Genomic DNA, 24,884 nt, shown 5'->3' on the forward strand with positions numbered 1-24,884 from the left:
TTTTCACAATTAATTGAGGAAACATGCATTCTTTAATCTTCCGCTCTGCTTATCTTCATTAGGGTGCTGGAGCTTATCGCAGCTGTGGGCAGTTGGTGGGGTACACTCTAAGGCTGCCAGTCAGTCGCAAGAGATATACAGACAAACAATCTCACTAAGCCTGTCGCATTATGCAAAAATTCCATTTATCGCACGGTAAATAAAAATGAAGGCGATCATTTTTCCGCTGCGATTTATCGCCTCTCATGCACACACATGCGCACGAGCGGCTGACGTGCTGTTAAAAGTTCGGTTTCCTTGTTACCAACTACGCAAAATGCATTTTAGTTCTGTTTTTAATTTTGTGCAGTTTAAGTTTAGTGCAGGTGGAGAAAAAAAAAGAAAAGATGATGCTCACCAGTGAAATGACGATGTGAATGATAGCAAAATATAAGCATGTTGTATGCATCCATGAACTGGGTAGTAGAATGGCGATCTCAGCCGGCGGTCCCCCTCCGTTCGCCAGTCTTTATAAGTTAAGGTGACAGTTCTTATTGTGGTAACATCGCCTAAGAAATCGCCAGCTTCTTCAGGTTTCTAATCATTTATTCCATCAACTCGCCGAGTGTCCACTGCTGTTGACGCCAGGATCGAAACAGAAAGTAAAATAGCGCTCTCCTGCTCACCGTCAGCCCCGCGGTGCGTTCATGAACAGCAAAAAAAGTCCTCCACATTAGAAGCCGATTCGTAACATTATTACAGGTACTGTACTGTTATTGTTATTATTGCTATTATTATATTATTGTTATTCTGATTTTTATTCATATTTTATTTGTTTTGCTCTTTGTAATTGCTATTTGCAGTAGAAACAGCAGTACTTATTAAGGATGTAGTGAGGGTTTTTGGGCTGTGGAACGAATTATTGGAATTATAATGTATTCTTATGGGAAAATCCTGCTCGACATACAACCATTTCGACTTACAAACAAGCTCCTGGAACGAATTAACTTCGTATGCAGAGGTACCACTGTATTACACATGGAACGCCATAGCAGAACCTATGAGGGGAAACATTTTCATTTGCCTAGATGCTTAAATTATTAAGTGGAATTTTATTTTTCTTAAAAAACACATTTTATTTCTTCTGTGTTTCTGTGCAGTATTAATATTGTTGTCTTTTACTTAAAAGAGGCATGGTCTATTGTTTTTAGTTGTGATTTCCTAAAAAGTATTTTTGAATTTAAGAGTAAACATTTATTGCGTTTAAATGGGTGTACATGATCTGTTAATATATACTGTATTCTCACAGTGTTATTGTAATTTTTTTGTATTTTTTTTTTTTTAAATGGGGGGGTGCAATAATATTGCATATCACAATAATTTATGAAATAAATTATCGCACACTAAAATTTGTTATCGCAACAGGCCTAAATCTCACATATGGGGATAATTTTAAGTGGTCAAATAGCCTACTATGCATGGTTTTTGGACGTGAGAGGAAACCGAGGTACGGGACGCAGGTACGGGAAGAACATGTAAACTCCACACAGGAAGTCCGGAGTCCAATTGAACCCTTGATCTCCGAATTGTGAGGCAGATGTGGTAACCACTCAACCGCCTCAGGAGACATTGGCTGAGTATTTTTGATTGCGTTTTGAAAGCGACGTTTAGATTTAACTGAAACTGCCAATTGTTCTCTAGAGTTAATAAAGTTCTTTGGCAAAAAAAACGTAGGCTCTGAAAGTGGGAGGCAGTCCGTCCTTGACCTGTTTAAGATGGTTCACTCTGAGAAGAGAAGTGATGGAGTTAGCTTTCAGGAGAGATAGACAGACCATGGGTCTCGTCAGCCGCTGCATCTTGGGAACTGTCAGTTGAGATAGAGAGGAAGCCTCCAGAAAGCTGATGACCTACGACCCCTATCTCTCTCACTGACAGTCAGGATTTAGTTTATGCATTTGCGGACACAACTTCTCTGCATATTCACACACGCTCACCAAAAGACTGGCAACAGGGATGTATCGATACAGAAATCATACGCGACCCCTATTTGCATTTATGTGCAAGTTATTCATAGTGCCCGAGCACCAAGTGGTGCAAGGGCCCTATTGTAATGTGAAGGATTATTATTATTATTTTTTTTTTCATGGCAAATGTAAATGGAGAATTTGGAAGCCTTAACATGCTCGAAAACTCAGCAAAATTTGCAGATACGTGTGGCGTGCCGTAAATTTCGATAATTTTGCGACCTTGCGTAAAACGGCAATGAAATAGCTCAACATCGCCCTTGAACTTTTCAAAAAGATCTCTCCTGTTAGGTTTTTTTCAACATAGAGCAATTAAAATTGGGGAGTCATAACCTTGTGCAAAACTGCACCAAAAACTCTTGAGTTTAAGTTTTATCTCAAACCCAACAGAAAATCGGATATTTTGGCACCAAGGGTGTAAGTTGGATCCTCCTCAAAATTGGTGAGACTGTTCAAGAGACATATCAGATCTAAGGTTATCAAAATGGTGAGTTTTAATTCATGGGCCTGACTTGGATGGGGTGCAAAAGTCGGCATTTTTTGAGCAATACACCCTGCTGGGAACAGGTGACACCTTTTTTTACTAGACAGGCTCGTCCTCCAAGGGAAAATAATCAATTGACCTCAAACCTGAATCAGTGTAGCTTTAAGACAGTTGTTCAGGTGCCTGATGAAAAATACTGAGGTTTCATTGAAGCAGAAGGGCCCAAACAGGAAAGTGAAAATGACCATCGCCATTTTGTCTCACCACAAAGAACAGTCATAGCATATATACAACATATCTACACCAAACGTCCCGTTCTTGAGAAGAGTTGTTCCATGAAGGGTCCTATAGGGGTCATTTGCATCAACCCTACAGTGCCAACTAGTGGCAACAGAAAGTCACTTTTACTTATACATGCCCAGTTCTTTTCAGGTTGGTCAATGTAGTTACAAGACATTTTGTAATACTAAAGGCCCATATCAACATAGCTCTGCCTATTACCATGACGAAGCTGTTTGCCATTAAAAGGAAGTACCGGGTAGATTTCTTTAAGGACTTAGGCATCTTATAGAGCAGGGGTCCCCAAACTTTTTTGTACCAAGGACCGGCTTGATTTGGATATTTTTTTCGCGGACCGGCAATGTGCGGCAGAAAAATACAGCAAATATAAAATACCACGACGGGGCTTAAAACAAATGTTAAGTGCAGGAAAAAAATATATAACTCACCTGCTGAATCAGTGGGAGGCCTGAGCTTGTTTTGTCGAGAGGAGATGGTCCCATCGAGGTGTGATGGGAGACAGTGAGACACGTAGTGTGTTCCTTATGTCTAGTCTGCTCCGTAACTTTGTCTTGGTTGCCGTCATTGCAGAAAAGCCCGCTTCACAAAGGTACGAAGTTGGAAATTGTAGCAAGGTTTTGAGTGCTCTCGTAGCGATGTCAGGATATTCCGGCATGACTTTAATCCAGAACGTTGGTAGAGTTGTTGTCTCAAATGTACGTTTGAGGTAGCCGTCATTTGCAATCTCTACAAGCTGATCCTCCTGTTGTACAGACATGCTTGAATCACTTGGTTTATTCACAAATGGGTCCCGAATCCATTCCTTTGCAGTTCGTGGGTCTTTAGTGGTGGGGAAATAGCCACTTGTAAAAGTCTAGACAGGTGTTTGCTAACCAGCTGAGAGAACGTGCGTTCAGGTGATGTGTCTTTCAAAATCCCTGCTAATGTCTGGAACATGTCAAATATCCCTGCGTTCACTCGCCGCTCCCACAATTCCAATTTGGCTTTAAAACCAGCTATTTTATCCGCCAACTTAAACACTGTTGTCATTCTCCCTTGTAGTGACAAATTTAGTTCATTGAGACAATTAAATATGTCACACAGGTAAGCGAGTTTGTTGACCCAGTCTTTGTCGCTGAAATGAGCAGCCAGTGGCGAGTTCTTTTCGACGAGAAATTTCTGCAGTGACTCATGTAGCTCAAAAACTCTGGCCAATGATCTACCTCTGGATAGCCATCTTACTTCTGTGTGCAAAAGAAGGCTTTTGTGCGTTGCATCCATCTCCTCGCAAAGCTGCTCGAACAGACGGGAGTTGAGCGCATGTGCTTTGATGAGGTTGATAATTTTAACAACATCATTCAATATGTTGTGAAGCTCAGCTGACATTTTCCGACTAGCCAGCATTTCTCGGTGAATGATACAATGTGTGGACTCACATTCAGGTGCGACCTCCTTGATCCGAGTGGTTAGACCAGACAGCCGACCTGTCATAGAGGCAGCTCCGTCCGTGCACACGCCGACACAGAATGACCAGCTCAGTCTTGCGGAAAAATAATCATTCAGGGATTTGAATATTTCCGCAGCCGTTGTGTTTGTTGGCAACAACAGTGCACATAGCATGTACTCATGCACGTCCTCCTTGTGAATATATCGCACATAAGTAAGCACTGTTGCCTTGTTGTCAATATCAGTACTCTCATTCACCTGAATCGCATACCATGGTGACTTTTTAATTCTCTCCAGCAATTGCTCCTCTATGTCGGCCGCTATATCATCAATGCACCTTGTGACGGTGCTAGCAGAAAGAGGCACCCGTGCAACCTTTTGAACAGCAGCCTCTCCTAAAACTTCACGGCAAATATCCTTGGTCGCAGGCAAAATAAGTTCTTCTCCAATTGTGAAAGGTTTCTTAGCTTGCGCAATGCGGTTCGCCACGAGATACGATGCTCTCAGTGCATTCGCATTTGTCAATGTGGTGGCCCTCATTAGTTGTTTTTGTCCTTCGTGCTCGCTCTTTTTTCTTTCAAAATAATCCAAAGGCTTGCCTTTTATTCCAGGGTGCTTAGTCTCTATACGCCGGAGCAGCTTCGAAGGTTTCATTGCCTCGTTTGCTAGCTTTTGGCCACATATTATGCAGAGTGGACTTGGCGCCTGACAGTCACCTGTTGCGACAAACCCATACTTTAGGTAGGATTCTTGGGATTGTCTGTTAAAAGAAGATTTTGTTTTCTTCAATGTTGTAGGCTCATCTTCTTCCACGTCAGGTGCCCTTTTCCCCTTAAAATGTCTGTCCAAAGACGTTTGTTTTTCAGTCATCTTCGCGAGTGTGGGAGCTAATTATTTCCCGGGAACAAATGTGATTGGCGCCGACCTACGTTATACGTTACTCTCGAGGCCAAGTGCACATAGATATACAAAACAAGATGTACTGCTAACAGTCCAATCAACGCATTTCTATGATATCTAGATATTGGTGTGTTAAGCGGCACAGGCCAAAGTCAATCGGCCACAATGCAGTTGTTAATAAATTATTTATTATTTCTGCGCGGCCTGGTACCAAATGTGCCACGGACTGTTACCGGTCCGCGGCCCGGCAGATGGGGACCCCTGTTATAGAGCCTCGAAATTTGGCAAACTTGGTCGAATTAGCCCAATTAGAAGATTAATTTTGTTTCTGAATAAGGGCGTGGCTGCACATCTCAGTTGCCTACTTTGTTTTAGCACCCTCTTCAATTGTTTTTTTTTACCTAGGTGTGTTAATGTATTTCTCACCTCAGGATATAAAAAAACATCTTTGTCTGCCTTGGCCACAACACAAAAGAGGTTCCACACAAAAAAAAGAAGCGAGTTTCGAGAACAAAGTAGTTTCTCATGTGATGATGAGAGGAGGACGTGACATCCGAGTTGCGCCAAATGGCGCGGTCCTGTTCAGTCCTGCTTGCAGACCTAGTTTTCTTTGTTTTGTTTTGTTTCTTTCAACGTTATCTCTTAAGCAATGGCTCTTAATATCTATATAAATGGATTTTGGAGATTATCAGAACATTTGTAACATCGCTTAGGAATCATAGAAGGCATCGTATGTGCGTAAAAATGTCAATTGAACACATATACAGTATATGGTATGTTTTTCCTTCATATCATTGCCCAAATGAACAAAGGTTTTGCACTGAATATTAGGACCTTTTCATCCATGTTTACCTTGTAAGTTTATACAGTACTGCCATGCAGTGCCTAAAGTGCAGTTTTATACAGCGTTTGTTCATAATTTGTTTAAACGTTGGCGTATTTAATTCCTTAGCTTTTGTTTTTTTTAATAGATGTCCAAATGGATTTCTGTCAGATGGATAATTCTCATCATACGAGTGTCAAGCATATGAATATCCAAAGACAAGTTACATCGAGATACGTACAGTAACTTTCTGAGATTTGAATATCACTATGAAAATGAAGTCATTCAAGCAAACCTCTGTGACTTGCAATTTGCTTTTGGAACAGTAAAGCATTATGCCTTATTAGAGAGCTGTTTTTTCAGCTTGTGTTGTCATTTATGCAGGGCTTATCGCATGCATAATGAACACAGTCTTCAATTGCACTGCTTTGTTTTACAAATGCCTTGACATTTGCTCACAGTATAGCTTGTGTACAGAGATGCTGATTAACTTAAATACAACACATTACATTAGAATGCTGAACACTTATTGAAAGATCATTGAGCATGTTCCCAATGTTGTCTTGGCTATGGTGATAACTGGATGTGAGTGCAGCTGATGTACGTATACGTGGATTGAAACTGAACAAGTCACTGGCCTCGTGACCTGTGTAAGTCCAAAGTGACAACATTCACTCTGAGATACAGTGCTGTACTCTTACCCTCACCCAACGTAAACTGACACTCTCTAGTTTTAGCTGTGAAAAAACACACTCATTTTAATTTAAATGTTGCAATTTACATTTTGGCATTAAAATGTCATTTGAGTATTCAGTAGTTCAGACTTTTTTTTTTTTTTTTGCTTTTATTGAGTTTAATGACTTACAGTGGTATGAAAAAGTATCTGAACGTTTTGGAATTTGTCACATTTCTGCATAAAATCACCATCAAATGTGATCTCATCTTTGTCAAAATCACACGGATGTAAAAACAGTGTCTGCTTCAACTAAAAACACCCAAACATTTAAAGGTTTTCATATTTTAATTTTAATGCAAACAATGACAAAAGGGGGAAATATAAGTAAGTGAACTATCTGCCTAAGGAGACTTAAAGAGCATACGACACCAGAAAAAAAGTCTTAAATGGCATTATTATGTGAATTAGAATCATATTTTGAGACGATTCGACTATATACAACAATTTAGCAAAGCGCAGATGACGAGAAATTAGTCTTTTAATCTGCCGGTTAGCCACGCCTACAATTATAGGGCTTTAGCGTCCCCAACAGGTGGATGACGTCAGCGGTAGACTAGGCTCATCGGTTTTACTATTCAGCCCATTGAGGGGGAATTGTTCAGAACGAGGAAAACGAGACGAAGAGAGCTGCAAAATGTCATTGTTTCAGTCTCTCTACTCTCAATATTTTTACAGGATATTCTTTTTATCCAAGTATTTTCCCCAATAGCTATATAAATGGCTTGAGAAGGACCAGTCAGCCCGTCGAGGGGGAACTATTCACAATGAGGAAAACGCGACGAAGAGAGCGGCAAAATGTCATTGTTTCTGTCTCTTTACTTCAATATTTTTACAGGATATTCTTTTTATCCAAGTATTTTTCCCCAATAGCTATATAAATGGCTTGAGAAGGACCAGTCAGCCCGTCGAGGGGGAACTATTCACAATGAGGAAAACGCGACGAAGAGAGCGGCAAAATGTCATTGTTTCTGTCTCTTTACTTCAATATTTTTACAGGATATTCTTTTTACCCAAGTACTTTCCCCAATTGCTAAATAAATGGCATGGTCATGACAAATAACTTGTGCTAAATGGAATATAAAATAATAAAAATCCATTTATTCAAGACGACATGGCAAAATTACTCCATAATGGTCAAAACAGTCGACTTTACCTTTACTGTCACACCTGCCGAACGATATTTTATGACACCTAAATCGGACATATGTCATTTCCCTTCCCCGGCTTCGGAGAATGTAAACAGACCAGAAGGAGTGACAGCTAGCCGACATGCTAACCCGAACCGAGGGATGTTTCAAAGTCTTCGAAGTGGAAAATCACACATAACTAGCCTGGATTATTTGACATGACGACCCGGTTGTCGAGTTTCTTTGCGGATCGGCAAACCGCCCGGCGGAGAGCAATTTACAGTTCGTTCCCTGGAGGAGGGTGGCTGGAATTGTTGTGTAGCTAACGTGCTAACAGCTAACTGCTAATGAGCGTGAGGATAGCTTTTTACATGCCTATCAATGATCAAACGTAAGTAGTCCTTTATTTAAAGGAATTTTATAGTGTTTACTTTGTAATCACTGTATTCGTATTTGACATAATACAAAACAAGATGTTTACTCACTTCCTTGTAAGTCCAATGGTCCCACAGTAAATATCCACGGTGAATGGGAACCTTTTGAAACTCCAAAAAGGCGCATACGCCTCTCCCGCATACAGAATGATTTTTCTGCAGCCGTTTGGCTGGCGTGATGCAAAAAATAAAAGTATTAATCCGCAAAATCAGATGAATCCTTCGTCCTCATACACAACAGTACACTGTAGCGTGAAGAGGACGTCTTCTACCGTACACGTCACAGCGCCCTCCTCCTCAATGCGAGACCGAAGCCGGAAGTCACTCATTTTCCTGGCGCGGGATTCAAAAAACTAAATAAATATAGCGATCGCTTCCAAACACATCCAAGCGGTCCATATCATTCAGGAGCATAAAATACTGCGTGTATTATGAAATAAACATGCTTTTTCGTGTCACAAGCACTTTAAAGAGCAATGGAAACGGAAGCAAATGGAAGAATGAATTCAAAAGTTTATCAAGAAAACCTGAATCCGTCTGTCAGACAGTTGAAGCTAAAAAGAGGATGGATGCTGCAACAAGATAATAATTCAAAACACAGAAGTAAATCAACTTCAGAATGGTTTTAGAAGAACAAAATACATGTTCTGGAGTGGCCAAGTCAAAGTCTAGATTTGAACCCTATTGAGATGTTGTGGCATGACCTAAAGACAGATATTCATACCACACATAACCGAACTTAACTGAACAACAGCAGTTTTGCAGAGAACAATGGCACAAAATATTAGATGTGATGGTTCACTTACTTATTTTCCCCCTTCTGCCATTGTTTGCATGCTACCCTCATTAAAATATGAAAATATGAAAACCTATAATGTTTGGGTGGTTTTAGTTAAAGCAGACACTGTTTTTTTTCATCTGTGTGATTTTGACAAAGATCAGATCAAATTTGATGGTGATTTTATGCAGAAATGTGAGAAATTCCAAAAGGTTCACATACTTTTTCATACCGCTGTATTTGATTCAAGTAGACACAAAAGTGTTTAAAAAATATACCTCACTTTCTCAGGCCATCTTTTTAAAATGTATTTATGTTGCTAAAATTATAAGTATAAATGTGTGATGTGTCATTGGTATCATTCCTTCCTGAAGATAAGGGGGAATCCTCATCACACCCTGTTGATTTCAGTTCACATTCTGTAAATGTTTTTGGCATTTGCATCACTTACTTTTGGTTTTGAGTCACTTCCTGTTGAATTCAGGTCACTTCTTGTTGATTTTCTGGTTTTAAGAAAAAGTTTTAGGACAGGATTCATAGGAAGGTTTGATGTAACATTTGATATAAACACATTTGACTAAAAAAAAAAAATAAATAAATAAAACTGTTGGCAGCAATTACTACTTGCAATGTGGTTCATTGTGTGCATTTCGGAGCAGCTAAAATGCATTTTAATTTGAACATTTTAAGAATTAGTTCATACATGATATTGCAGTAATGCAATTGACACACTCATGAATGTCCCCTTCAGTCAAATGAAACAACAGTCAAAGAAAATCCCAATATCCCAAAGAGAGGCAGATAATGCCAGTTCCTGAAAAATGATGTTACTCTCAGGGTTCTATTGCCCTTGTTGGCCATTTTTATCCAAGTAACACATTTGACGGCAAACATAGGGACAGAAATACTGTATGTTAAAACTTTTTCCAATTTTCTTTAACAGGTCAACAATAAAATATATGTATCATGTTAAGTAGCACGACAGTTTTCAAAGATTTTGAATACTATGCTCATGAAAAGCCTTTTGTATTGGAAAAATGTCACCGAGGGACAAGTAATGTTTATTTATATATATATAAATATATATATATATATATAAATATATATATATATATATATATATATATATATATATATATATATATATATATATATATATATATATATATATATATATATATATATATATATATATATATATATATATATATATATATATATATATATATATATATATATATGTGTGTATATGTATGGCGGAAAACACAGACAAGACTGAAAAAGCAGTTTCTGCTCTTGCAACCCTCTATAAAATAAACTGCTGCATATTAAGCCAAAACAACTGTTGTGTATATGCTATATGCTGCCATAGCAGATTCGTGGCACACTAAGCCTCCGAACTATTTTTAATTTGTCCGTTTTACCTTGAAACCCCCCGTTTACAGACGTCGCGGAACCGCTTTTGTTTCAACCTAGCCATAAATAGGAAGTAAAGGCTTATATTCATTATTCAAAATGTCTGCCGTTTTTAGCTTAAAATCATTAACTGATGTCTAATATTTCGTTAAAAAAAAAAAAAAAAAAAAAAAAAACGACTTTAAAAAATTATTCACTCGCATATTTTAAACTTTTAAACAAATTACGTCACAATGAAAAATTTGGCGTCTGTAAAAAAGTCATGGATATCTACCTCATAACTATCGCTTAATTGTATTTTTTTCGTTAATGTCACATTTTCCCCGATATGTTAGATGATAAATAATCGATCCAAACAAAGAAAAATTGAAAAATAACGTTTAAAAGGGTAAATATAGGAAAAAGAAAATGTCAACAACTCTTTGTTGTCTCCGATTTCTGCATGGCGACCCTTGTTTTATCACCATGTTTTACCCATGTTGGATCAAAACAAGGTAAGCGATTTTCACGCGATAACATCTCGTTAAAATTGTGACGTCTTTAATTCTGCTCTCGCGTGCTCTCGCCTCCAGTTAGGGTTTTGCTGGTTAATTTTTTTTTTTTTTTTTTTTTTAAATTCCCTCCTGTTCAAAATTTTTTCCCCCAGAAAATTGAGATTTCAAGCTTTCCAATGCATATAGGACAGTTTTGAAATTTGGCCATATTGGGGGTTTCAGAGCGGAACTTCAAGTCACCCTAATGTTTTCCGCCATATATATATGGCAAAAAACACAGACAAGACTGAAAAAGCAGTTTCTGCTCTTGCACTCCTCTTTAAAATAAATTGCTATATTTTAGGCCAAAATAACTGTTGTGTTTGATAGAACAATATGTCTATATGCCGCCATAGCAGATTCATGGCACAGTAAGCCCCCGAACTATTTTTAATTTGTCCATTTTACCTTGGAAACCCCCATTTACAGACATCACACAACCGCTTTTGTTTCAACCCAGCCATAAAGCGAAGGTAATTAATTATATTTAGTATTCAAAATATCTGCCGTTTTTAGCTTAGAATCATTAATTGATTGAAACGACTTTAAAAAATTATTTACTCGCATATTTTAAACTTTTAAACAAATGACGTCACAATGAAAAAATAGCGTCTGTAAAAAACTCACGGATATCTACCCCATAACTATTGCTTAATTGTATTTTTTTTTTTTTTGTTATTGTTGCATTTTCTCCGATATGATAGATGATAAATAATTTATCCAAACAAACAAAAATTGAAAAAAACAAACGTTTAAAAGGGTAAATATATCCAAAAAAACATCTCGAACACTCTTTGATGTCTGCGATTTCTGCATCGCGACCCTTGTTATATTACCATGTTTCACCCATAAAATCCCCCAAAAATCCAGCTGTGGCCATTCACAGCTGTGTCTTGACACCCAGTGATACATGCTACATGGAGTTCTTGGATCGAAATAAGGTAAATCCGCGATCATATCTCGTTAAAGTCATGGCGTCTGTAATTCTGCTCTCGCGTGCTATAACCTCCAGATAGGGTTTTGCTGTTTAAAAAAAAAAAAAATTAATGCCCTCCTGTTCAAAATTTGTCTTCCCCCAGAAAATTGACATTTTAAGCTTTCCAATGATGTATCACACGTGCATATCGGACAATTTTGAGTTTGGCCAAATTAGGGGTCTCAGAGCGGAACTTCAAGTCACCTGAGTTTTTTCCGCCATATACTGTATAATCTGATGAAAGCCTACAACAACTATATTTTCAAATGTTTTGCTCTCAATGCAACTTAAGGTTTAACTCATATAACCTCTAATATTGGGTCATCTTTTTTCCCTGAACCCTGCATTTACTCACTCTTGCCCAGATATTTCTATTGTCACATATGTTTCAAGTGCCTTGCACAGATGTGTCACTGCATCATGCAGCAGGTACACCAAGTAAATGCATGGCTTGGTGTACATGCTTGAGCTGCCCTAAGTACGAAGTGTCATCCGATAAATTAATCTTCACCTGCATAAAAGAAGTTATGCTTCATTTCATCCTATTTCACCCCCGGTTGCTATCGAGAAGGCTGGTTGTTTTTCAGTATTAGTGGTGTTCTTTGTGTCTTGTAATATCGTTCTGTATGTTCAATTTAACAAATTATAAATTTGTCACAGTGGGGGGGTCAGACATTCTTTCAGAATCTATTCTGTTCCAATCTATTCTTTCCAAAGCATTGCATCCCTGTGGTGCACAGTTGTTTACTACATATGTAGAGAGTGTTGTATATTATTTTTGCTGTTTCGTTTGCTCTCGGAGGTACTATTATGCACAGTTTCCAACGTGCGTCTTCCACCTCATTATGTTACTCCTATGTCGCAACTCTGCAAATTCTTTCTTTAAATGAAGCAAACTGAATTATGTTCTACTTGTAAGAGGTCTCAAAGTGTCACATATAATGGAGACAACCGGTCTGTGTTGCTTACTGGTCCTCTGTGTCAAAAAGGGATTTTATCAGGAGTCAGCAGAACTACTTGATGTTTCAGTACGTTGGATTTAGGATAGTTTTGTGGGAGTTTTTTTTTTTTCCTCACTAACCAATTCTAACACAACCATGATGTACTTTATATAGTCACCACTTGGGGGCAGAAATGAACAAGCAAGTAACGATGAACCTGATTATTAGAGCATCACTACCGGGATGATGTCATTAACTTCTAATGCTGTACAACGCAGCATGTCCATTAAACGTGCTGTGTAAACTACAAATTGTGCTCCAACGTGTTCACAGAGATGCCTATTTGTTTTATTTTTCTTTAAATGCAGGGGTGTTAAATATTTGTACATGACAAGCAGCCATTATATAAAATATATTACTGAGCATATTTATGCAAATTTTCTTGGCCACCAAGAAAATGCAGTTTGCCTTCATTATTGCAATGCAGCTTAGAAGACCTTTTTTTTTTTTTTTTTTTTAATGTAATTACTATTTCTCCATTCGAGCATGCTGGGGAGTATCAGGCACGGTGGCAAGTGTGAGCCTTGTCCATTTCCATCCTAAAGTTTTACACCTAAACAACCTTCCCATCTGAACCAGATAGGTTTTGTCAGCGGGGCTTTAATGTCCACATGTTCTCTCTATTCCTGCAGCACACACTGAGCACCGTGGCTGCCATCTGCAGACCCTCTCTAGTGACTAATGGTCCTTTATTAACAGGCAGAGCAGACCTCAGCACAGTACCAAGTGTACTGTATCAAATTGCATATTGCTGTGTATGAGTTGCCTTTGTGTGCAGAAGCACGATAACTCTTGTTTAATTGTGCCTCTAGTAAACAGCAAATTATGGTAATTAGTCATATTTGTATGATTATTATTTTACATTTTGTTATTTAGGACAGTATAACATTTTCTTGAAATCAACTGGGGTCAAAGAATAGGGTATCAAAATAAGAAAAGCTGAATACTGAATTTGGAGTTAATGATGAAAGGGAAAAAACAGAGCTTTGATTCTTTTCCCGGGTTGTTGAGTGAGTTAAAAAGTAAGGAAGTGATTGTGGAGAAAGAAATCAGAGCTTTGGGACATAGCTGTATTTCCTGCAATGCTCTTAGGCTCCAGTGATTCGCTATGTGCACACTGCCCATTTGCATAGCTACTCTCGCCTCTTGCTTCCTGGCTGGCTCTTGAGCCCCCCACCCCCCTCCCTTCAGTTCTTCTCCTCCCCTACTCCTTCCCTTTCTCTCTCCCCGAGTCCTCCTGCGCACATCTTCTTGAACAACGCTGCTGATGCTGCCTGTGAGTGAGCGTGTGTTTCCTGCCCAGGGCTTTTTTTCCCAGGTGCTACAGTTTCATTGAGAGCTCACATCTTTGGATGGAGAGCAACTGTGCTACCTGGCAAACCCACAGGTGCACACAGAGCCGCATAGCAGCTGTTTATCACATGCAAAAGAGACTCGGATTTTACTATGGTTCTATTTCTGTGGAAAACCTTTGAGAGAGCCGACGGACAAAGAATGAAGGAACTATGGGTTTTGCTTTTCTGAAGTCTTCCACTTTGCACGCTTCACTCACAAACTGGCTTTTTCTTCCAGTTGCATATTTTGGAATACAAAGAGTTGGTAGTAAGATGTTACTTATTTCATGAGAAAAGCTGGTAAGAGGACCATTCAAGTGGGGGATTACCATTGCTTTTTCAGGTTACCCTTGCTTTTGCTTCACATCATGTTTTATGACACTTCATATCTCTGGGTGTTGCTACGGATTTCCAAACTTGACGCAGACCAGAAAGCGGCATAAACAACATTTTTTGCGGTGCGCATTTTCTTCGCTGTGGATCCCTACTCACTGAGAAGGGAGGTGAGAACTATGTACGTAAAAGCTTATTGAAATTCTGTTTATAATCTAAAGCCTCATCAAGATACTCAGGAAAGATGCTGGCAGGCTGGAGGACTCCCCTGGTACTGGAAGAGCCCCTTTACCACAATTGGGTTTCCCTTACTCACCTGGCCTTTTGGCTCACTGCTTTGACTCTGGGTTCTGTAGGAGGGTCAGAACCAGGTGCAGTGGAGAATCTGCACCATGTTCAGCTATCCCAAGGGAACAAACGTCAACATATCGTGCCTATTGCTATCCACAAATCCCCTGCGTCCCTAAGAGTCGGGCACAGTGAGTATTTGGTCAATTTTTTAAAGTTATATTACTCTTTGAAAACTGTCAATCTGTTTATAAAATGATTCCATTTCATTGTCACGTTGTTGTCAAGTTGAGGTCTATCCCTTTTTGTGTCTGCCTCAGCAAAGTGCCCTCTGTGTCTCTATGACTGAGATTAGCCGTATCCTTTCTGCAGATGCTCTACTGTGTCCAGATTAGACAGGATTAGAACAATGTGGCGCTCTATGTTGCCCAAGGGTGCTTGGGACTGACAAACATGTTCCCTCCAGCTCTGCAAGGTGTTAAGCCTCTTCTATAGGCCCATCTTGAGCATAGAGAAGACCTTCGATATCCTCATGGGGCCACATACACTTCTTACAGCAAGAGACCAGATAGACCAGGAATAGTGTACATACCACATTAACAGCTAGAGTGAAGATGATGTAATGCAGATGTACCCTGTTCTTATGTTTGCTCCAGTACTGATGAAACAATACATCAATTTGGATCAATATACATATTGATTGCTTAAGCACAATCGCCATTTTTTTAGATGCCGTTTTGTTAAAAATAATGATTTTCATTTAGATGTCTGAAATGTTTCACTAACAGAATATATATTCAAAGACATTACATTTGTTTTGTGGAATGTAACTGATTGTTTAAAATGTATACATAATATTGTTTTTAAGAGATTTGAAGGCCCTTGAATCGAATCGAATCAAGGCAGGCTTTGTATTATCGGCAAATATGTATATTTTTGTCAAAAGAATCGATATTGTATCGTTATGAAATTGGTGATTTGCAGCCCTATGCTCCGGTGCAGTGGTCATCAACCTTTTGCACCTCTGAAAATCTTCCAATTTCACTCCCCATGCTTAATAATGCGCACAAACAGCAAAGTGAATACAAACTCACCTGAAAGCACTAAAACATGGGAACTCTGAGCCATGTGGCAAAGCAATTTTAAATGCATCATACGCTTATTAGAAAGCTGGTTGAAAGTATTTTACAGTTTTTTTTCTTGGCAGTGTTTTCCTCTGCTTCTCATCATCAATTTTTAAAAAAAATTTTAATCAAAGCTCCAGTGATTTTTTTTTTTCTTCATAAATTAGCTATAGGGTTGGGTTGAGATGCTTTATGAGCACACCAGCAGGCACAGATAATAGTGATAAAACAAGCCACAGACAATGCAGAGGACAAAAAAATCATCAATCAACTAGGGCTGCAGCCATCGAATATTTTAGTAATCGAGTATTCTGAAAATTCCATCGATTAATTGAGTAATCAGATAAAACATTTTTTTAGGTGAAGACAAGACATTTCACCTATTGAACTATTTTTAGACGATCAATGTCTTTATTTTAGACGTACATTGTTGAAAACAGCCAAAAATTGTATCTCAGATGTGACTTGACAAAAAAACACACACAAATTCACTGCTTTCACTCATAAAACTTAAGATCTTGTTAAAAAAAAAAAAAAAATCTTATTTCTTGCCTAAAAATTTCATTACGCTTGATAACATACATCACTTAAAAGTTAGGTCTTTTTCCCACATTTCAATTGAATTTCCATTTGTGGCAAGCTATTTATAAGTTCTACCCAAGTTTTAAGTTTAAGTAAAGTCCTGATAGGATTTTGAGTTTTTGCACTGTTAAAAAAAATGTATGTTACCTGCTGTATCGGAGCATGTTTGGCACCAGTGCTTCTTGGTGTTTTATCCATCAATTACTACCGAGCTAAAATTGACAGTTAGCTTTAATATATATATATATTTTTTTTTTCTTTTTTTTTTTTTTTTTTATTATAACAGTATTTTACACCCTCACCGCTCTTCAGTGCTGTGTTTATACAGATTAAATAAAGCCTGTATGAAAGACACGTTAGCCACGCATCGACAGTAGTCATAATTAATAGAGAACTAGCCCTCCGCAGGGCTAACGTTTTGTTAGCAAGGTACAGTAATGCTAATCATATTTATTAGTGTTACTTAATTTTACCTTGTCCTGAGTATCGCTCCTTCACTCTTGGAATAAACGGGGTGCTTTCGGTGGAGCGGGGGATAGGCCGGCAGGTCGTGCGGTGGCGCCCGGGGTGGCCATCGGTCACGGGGTCCAGCCAGGGGTGCGGAAGCGTCGGCAGGGCCGGCGGGGGTAGTGTTATGCAAGCGCGGTCTTATAGTCAATAAATGAAACCGTGTTCACCTTGGTGTCCATCTTGAAATGCTCCCACATTTTTTACATTATCTGCTTTTTCTTGGTGCCTTTTTCTTCGCTTTCATCAGCTCCTTCGTACTTACCGCTATATCCATTCGTGGTTGAAATCAAATGTATCCACCGCCTCTCTCTTCATCCTTAACGCACGTGACGTCAGCGTGTGGTGCCGTATTGAAAGTAGTCCGGGCAAAATGTCATGCTTGGAGCTGGCAAAATTAAATGATTCCTAGAGGCAGAGAAAATTCCTCGATCAATTTGTAAATTCGAGTTACTCGAATTATTGGAGTAATCATTTCAGCTCTACAATCAACCCTAGTGCAAAGAAAATAAGAAAAAGATTAATAATTTCTAACTTTGCATAATAATTGATAATCATAATAAGTTTATTATGTTTGCTGAGGGGGTATCTTATATACGCTACCCACCTTGTCAAGTGCTCCTGATTAAGCCCAAGTACATTTCAGCTTTTCTTTCAAGGTTTTCCTGACATTTCTTGCTTTTAGTACAATGCTAGCACCGATTTAAGGAAAAAAATACACCTTAATGAATGCTACCATCACCTAGATACTAGCAAGTTTGGTGTTCTTTGGGCAATGATTAGTCTTGTGTCTGTTCGAGCAATTTGTTATCGCTGCTTTCATCAAACCATAACACATTTTCCCCACATTTTAAGGAGATTTGTGTGTGTTTGGTCTGCTTATTTTTACGTCTTCTCTTTGCTAGCGACTAGTCTAAATGTGCTTTGCTTCCTGTGTGAATTCAGTTGCGATAGGCTCCTGTTCACCAATGGCACTGGGGAATACACGCTACAGAAAACGGATGGACAGATATGTTTCAAATTTCCTCTCTGTGGCTTCGAACTGACAAATCCACAGCCTGGTACGAGACCACAGTCCGGCTTGGATATTGCTGCTCTAATGCCGGTTTCACGATAAGGAAATTAATCTGTGACTGATAAGAGCAGCAGAAGCAATGGTTTTTAGATTACCGGTATGTGTTCTCGTACGTTATTTAATGGAAGTTTCGATACTGTATGTAAAGCCTGCAGAAATCCGGTATGTGTTCTCGTACGTTATTTAATGGAAGGTTCGGTACTGTATGTAAAGCCTGCAGAAATAATAAATTTATTCGAGACAAGTGTTTGGTGGCCAATCGGGAAAAAAAAAAGCGATATTGGCAAGTTGATAATTGACCAGTCTGGAAAAGACAACACTCAGCTCTTTGTTAATATCCTCGGAGCATATGGCATGACCTTTGAGCTGTTTATAATGCACAGGTTATCAGTAATGTGATTACATTTTAGGTCAATCAGCATGTGGATGGGTACATAAAAACAAAATGAAAGCCATGTTAATCGACATGGTACCTGGCTCTAGGATAAAGCCTGCTGCAGTCTTTGCTGTGATGCAAATTACTTTAGTTTCATGCGGTTTGTCTTCTGTCAGGGGTGTCTGTTTATGGCTGCAATTAACTTTTATCAGTCATTTTGCATATATTCTGAATTTGATTTGTGGTCCTCTATGATTGTATTTTTATTTTCTAAGTAATACTTTGTCCTTATGTTGTCACACGATACAGTGTGTGTTTACTCCACTCCTTTGTGTCATGGTTTACTCTACTGTTTATAATTAACAATTTCACTTGCAGATTTGAAAACTGAACTCAAACGGCCCAATATTAGAGCAAATGCGATCACTCCTGTGAAAAAATCAATCCATTTAAATGAGAATTTGCGAAATCACATGATACATGTTACACTAGGTTCATACCCAGGTCTTAATGCACAAATCAGATTTTTTATGTCATATCTGTTTTTTGGAGTGCCCGTTCAGACTGCCTTTGTCCATTGAGACCATTCAAGTATTACGCATGCGCACTAATTCGCAGTCTGTCACGCGCTGAGCAAGAAACATCAAAACAAATGACTACACATGCTGGCTGTCATCCGTCATTCCAGGGAAGTCATATTTTGATTTCCAAAAAGAGGACACAAATAACAGACACAGCCGTTTAGGCTTATATTCAAAGTTTATATGGATCGATAGCATGCACGCACTGTCCGTGCATGATACAAACACATACGGACAGTTTGACCCGACACTTGGCTGTGTAAGCAATCTTGAAATATTGCTCATATAGAGCAGAAAGAAAACTGAGCATTCTCAGGCTTATCCTCAACCCATTTTTATTTTTTATGACTGTTGTCAAGCGTACCCAAACCCTTACCCAAAATTTCCCGAGTTCAAGGCAAGCTAGGCGCCTAACGCACAGCTGAACCACTATTGTAGCGCCCGGTCTCTCTCGCTCTTTGATGACGTAATTGCTGCATGAATTCCAATTTGGGAGACTTCACAGTTCTGACGGCCGCGACATTCCGGAAAAATGTGGCCCAGATCAGATTTAAACCACATACGAAAGTGACCCAGGCCAGATCGGATTTGAAATGGTCCACTTCTATGCGACTTGTCCCATTCAGACCGTCAAGTTATTGCCTCACTCGAGTCGGAAAAACACGAAAAAATTGGGTTCGTGCATTAAGACATGCAGTATGAACCTAGCCTGAGATGGGAGGGTTTCACTCACTATCTCTACCAAAAGCGGGCAAAATTTTCCACAAAAGGTTGCAGTGGGTGCGAGTTTCTGTTCCAACCCATCAAGAGGAAACCTTTTGACCTATCTAGTGTTTTGCAAGCGCAATCAGTTGATCACAGTCAGGTGCTTCTTGTTTCAGAAGAAACCTCACTGGTTAAAATGTATGTGCTGAATCGGTTGGAACAAAGACCAGGACCCACTATGACCCATGAGGGCCAGTTTGCCCACCCCTGATCTATATTTAACATAATCCTAAATGTGTTTGATAGGACTGAGGAGAGATAGACCAATATTTGAAAATTTGACTTACTGCTAGTTCCTGGGTTACGAACGAGTTCCGTTCCTACGCTGGCGACGTAACCCAAAATTTCCGCTTAAATTGGAATGAACCCTTTGAGTACCCCAAAATACCCCCTAAATCTCAAAATAACTATCCAAAAACATGTATGATATGTCATATTAATAAAATATAGTAAAAAATGAGATGCATAAATAGATATTATTTCCCTCTGGTAACATTGAACACACCATAGTTCTTCTGATAACTGACATTTATTAATTTGTCACTGTCCAACTATGAACACACTATCAGAAAATAAAATATAATCATGACAAAGAGCGTACAATCATGCTATAAAGTTAATCACTAGAGACACATTTGCTAACAAAAACATACCTCAAGAGCTGCACAATTATACCGAGGGAAATAAGGTCTAAATCTTAGGTAATTCAAGGAAAACGGCAGCTATTAGTGGAACCGGTCCAGCGGTGAAAACGAACGATGCTCAATAAGCTAGCGTACTAATAGCGAGCTGAGCCATGCACACCAATTTGATGTAGAGTACGGCGTATGGTCTGAGCACTAACAGGCTGACCCCCCACCTCTTCAATCTCTGCAGCAATGCTGACAGCACTCCTGTAACGAGTCACATGACATTTTGGAGGGAAACTGACGAGCAGTACTCAATTTGGACATTTAGGGATGTACTTAGTTCCCATGTGGTGTACTCACTTTTGTTGCCAGGGGTTTAGATATTATTGGCTATATTTTGAGTTATTTTGAGGGGAAAATAAATTAACTCTATTATATAAGCTGCACACTTTTCATTGTGTCAAAGTGTCATTTTCTCAGTGTTGTCCTATGAAAAGATTTTTGTGATACATTGTACACTTGTATTGCTCCTTTCCACCTTTTTAATGCCCTCAGAGCGCTTCACCTTATATCATGAGTGTCCAAACCTGTCCTCAAGGGCCGCTGTGGGTCCTGGTTTTTGTTCCTACCAATCGAGCACAGACAGTTTAACCAATGAAGTTTGTGCTAAAACAAGCAGCACCTGACTGCAGTCAACTGATTACACTTGTGAGACACCAGATTGGTGAAAATATGTCGTCTTGTTTAGTAGGAATGAAATCCAGCACCCACTGCGGCCCTATGTGGAATAGTATGGACACCACCGCCTTATATCCTCATCTACCTACTGGTGACTCAGCACCAAGAGCAACTTAGTGTTTAGTATCTTGCTCAAGGATACTTTGATGAGGTATCAAGGCTTTTTTTTTTCTGTGGAAAAATGTCAACTCTATAAGAGATGTTTCCTAGTCTCGGAAATTCAGGCACTTCTGGAGCTATTATTTTGTATTTCTATGTTTCAATAAACATGCCTTATGCATTTCAATGAAGTTCAATGTTTGCATTACAGGTAGTCCCCCTGATTTCGACTTTACAATGCCAAAGTCTTGTCCGCCATTTTGTCTCCAGTCGGCTTTGAAAAAAAAAAAAAAAATTATATAATGTCTTTTTTTGGCGCAGGAAGCGCAGAGCAGGTAGCACTTCCGTACGCGAGTAACAGCACATGTACACATGAAGAAGAATGCACGTGCACACACGAGGAAGAGTGCATTTACACCCCTGAAGAAGTGGGCGTGAGGCGAGAGAGAGAGTGAGAGATTCAGCTGCAAGCCTGCATGCACATTTGTTGCTTGTGAAGCATCCACAGAGGCAACGCCTATATATAACACATTTTATACTGTTTATTTTGCATTTACAATTCTGATCGAATACTAGGGGCGATGTGATTGTTTTTGATGATGTGTGGACACTAACTGATAAGATGCTAATTGTTTGTGTGGATTGTCATTGCTGCATCAGCAGCTAGTTATAAACACAACTTTGAATTTCTGTTATTGAAGATGAAACTGATTCAATTTCATTTCTATTTTAGTTTCATTCTGCAATTGTTGAGTAGCAGCTGAATAAAGTCAGAAAACCACACGTACGTCTGACATCGTCATTTTGGAGCTTAGCCCGCTGTCTGGCTTTGACTTAGATCCAACGTCTTGGCAAGGGCAGTACAATGACGTATAATACATGTTTTTGGGTAGTTATTTTGAGATTTATGGGTACACAAAGTGTTAATTCCGACTAATTGGAAATTCGGGTTACGTCGCCAGCGTAGGAACGGAACTCGTTCGTATCCCGGGGACTACCTGTGTTCAATTTTTTTACGCCAATTTTTACACTTGTACTGCAAAACAATATCGGCTCCAACAATCTTATCAGCCTTTCTAACTACTAATAGTCAGTGAAAAACTCATATCGGTCGATCTCTAGAATTCAGGATATTAAAGTACTGCAGTCAATTGTAAATGTCACAACTAACATTCAGTTGAATTGCAGAGATGTCTGTGATATCACCATATTGCAGCATAACAGATGAAAGGAGGGTGAATTTAGAATTGAGAAGTAAGAAATAAGTTTTAGTCTAGGGAGAAGGAGCGGAGGATCTGTGATCTCGATCTACTTGCCAGAATGTTGTTGGCTTGTATAATATAATTACTACCATGTCTCTGAGCTGATGTGCTAGTGTGAAGATGACAATATCTGTCCTTCTTTGAGGCAGTGGTGGGGATAGCTGTACTGATAAAGACCCACCCAAATCTAGAGGGAGCCTAGATGATTATTGACCCATGAATAAGAGACTGAAGGCTGCACTAATATTCTCTTTTTCCAGTGCTGGGCAGCAACTCCCTCTACTTATGCGCGTTTCAGCGCTTTAATCTTCTAGCATCCTACCATATGGGGAGTGTGCCTCTACTCATCTTTTCTTTGCCACCCGTCGTTCACAATCTCCACACATCTTCATATATCCCATCCTAACACACCTTTAACTATCGATGTGCACAGTCCATCCAAGCAAAATGATTAGCAGAAGCAGTATTTTTTTTTTCACTTGCAATGATCTGTGGTTCTAGCAGTGACCACACGATACAGTGAATGGCATGGAGGGAAATGAGACATGACTATGCGTGTGGTGAGCAGGGAAAGTTCATCTGAGTAATGTGTCCGGTTTCAGCTTAGATACTTGGAAGATGAGAGCATAAAAGAGAGAAAGAAATAGGCCCCCTTCCGTTGGTACTCAAGGGGATATGCGTCAGGCATCCTGAATCATAAGAAGCTTGTCTTTTTTTTCTTTATATATAAATACGTATACATTTTTTGCAGGGTATAGTATTTAAATGTATGATACAGTCCCTTTTCAAAATTGCTGAATATTTTACTTATAGCAGTTGTGTTGTCTCATAGTAGAGGTCTTTATGGATGCAAACCAAATAACCATTGCTGGCATCTTGTTTTTCTTGTTAAACTTATTTCTATTCTAGTAAATCATCATAAATTCTTATATTCCTTATAAATGTGTCCACAATACAGTATGGCCAAGTTTTTTGGCCTGCAGCAAATTATGAAAACATCATCAAATATAGCCTGTAAAAGAAGCCTGAGTTTAACATTCTGTTGTACTTCACAGCTTCAACACTCAATAATATTACATTTTATTTCTAGAGCTCTTTTTAAGACACGCAAAGACGCTTCACAAGAAAGATGGTAACACTATAGCTCAACAACAATAACAAAACAATCATAAAATTAGATTAAAAGCAGGATAAAAGTAAATAATAATTTAAGAGGTCAAGATAAAACTGAGATAAGGATCATGGTGGGTAAGAAAGAGTTAACAAGTGTGTTTTGAGTCGTTGAGTTGGATTTGAAAAGTGAGAAGATTTGAGAGAATTGTGAAGATCGAGAGTTAGGGAGTTCCAGAGCTGGTGGGCACAAGTCACTTAAAAAGTGCCTCTGCATTAGCTCAGGGGTCAAAACATGACAGGTTGAACTCAATGAAGGAAACTAGAGCTTCAGTTGATGAATGAAACCGGTAATACAAACACTGCAAACCCCCCCCCCCCCCCCCCTTAAAACTAGCTAAATTACCTTTTTTTCAGAGTAAATCTACTAGAAATAAGTGAAATTATATGCCAGTGCTTCAAGTCAATTTTACTCACTTAGAATTGGTGAAATAAGACAAATAGCTAAGCTTATAATAAGCTTAACAGACTTATTTTAAGCAATGAGTATATTTATTCTTAAAAAAAAGCTTTGGAATGTCAAATGTTCTTAATCCCAGAATAGATATTGTTCATAACATTATTTGAAAGCGAATTTTTCTTGATTCAGGTGAAAAATTACCAACCTTTAGATGCATGGGCTTAAAGAGAACAAATAGTAAAATTTATTTAAAGTGGAATAATCTGACACATTAATTGGTTAACTAGTATTTAACATTCAAAACAAGATGGAGAAAATTATTTGAAAAGAGTTTAAAAGAAAAAAAAAATCTGACTAAAACGTTATAAATTTGCAGTGAAGATAGTCCTAAATTTGATATATATTAAGATGGTTATCAAGTCTGGATTTATGGAGGATAGCTGGGGAAAATGGCGGCCGCTGTGTCTGACCACACTCGAAGTGGAGGACGTCGAGGACATCCACCTGTTCATCACGCTGATGGCTGTGATTCTTCTGCAAGTGCTCGAAGCCCACTGGATTCGTCGGATCATCATGAAAATGCTGCAGGGCCAAAGGAAATCTGTAGAATTGACCACTACGGCCGTGAGCACTATCACAGGAGTGCACACCATGCTCTACAAGGCCTGTGACGACTTATCACAGG

General features: G+C 38.9%; 1 protein-coding gene across 33 annotated transcripts in view; it reads left to right on the forward strand.

Moving 5' to 3' along the window:
• LOC130922805 (neurexin-1a-like) overlaps positions 1-24,884 on the forward strand; it is a 492,025-nt gene that overhangs the window by 282,842 nt on the left and 184,299 nt on the right. For 2 of the 33 annotated variants that reach the window (XM_057847914.1, XM_057847913.1), the window contains exon 1: positions 14,149-15,082. The exons of 29 other annotated variants lie outside the window; for them this stretch is intronic. In XM_057847914.1, coding sequence (XP_057703897.1) covers positions 14,848-15,082 — 235 coding nt within the window. In that variant the 5' untranslated portion in view covers positions 14,149-14,847. Of the gene's footprint in view, positions 1-14,148; positions 15,083-24,884 lie in introns of those variants that run through there. 2 more of the 33 variants (XM_057847916.1, XM_057847915.1) reach the window with 2 other exon arrangements.

The sequence above is a fragment of the Corythoichthys intestinalis genome, chromosome 10 (genome assembly GCF_030265065.1).
Source record: "Corythoichthys intestinalis isolate RoL2023-P3 chromosome 10, ASM3026506v1, whole genome shotgun sequence".
NCBI classification, from domain to species: Eukaryota; Metazoa; Chordata; class Actinopteri; order Syngnathiformes; family Syngnathidae; genus Corythoichthys; species Corythoichthys intestinalis.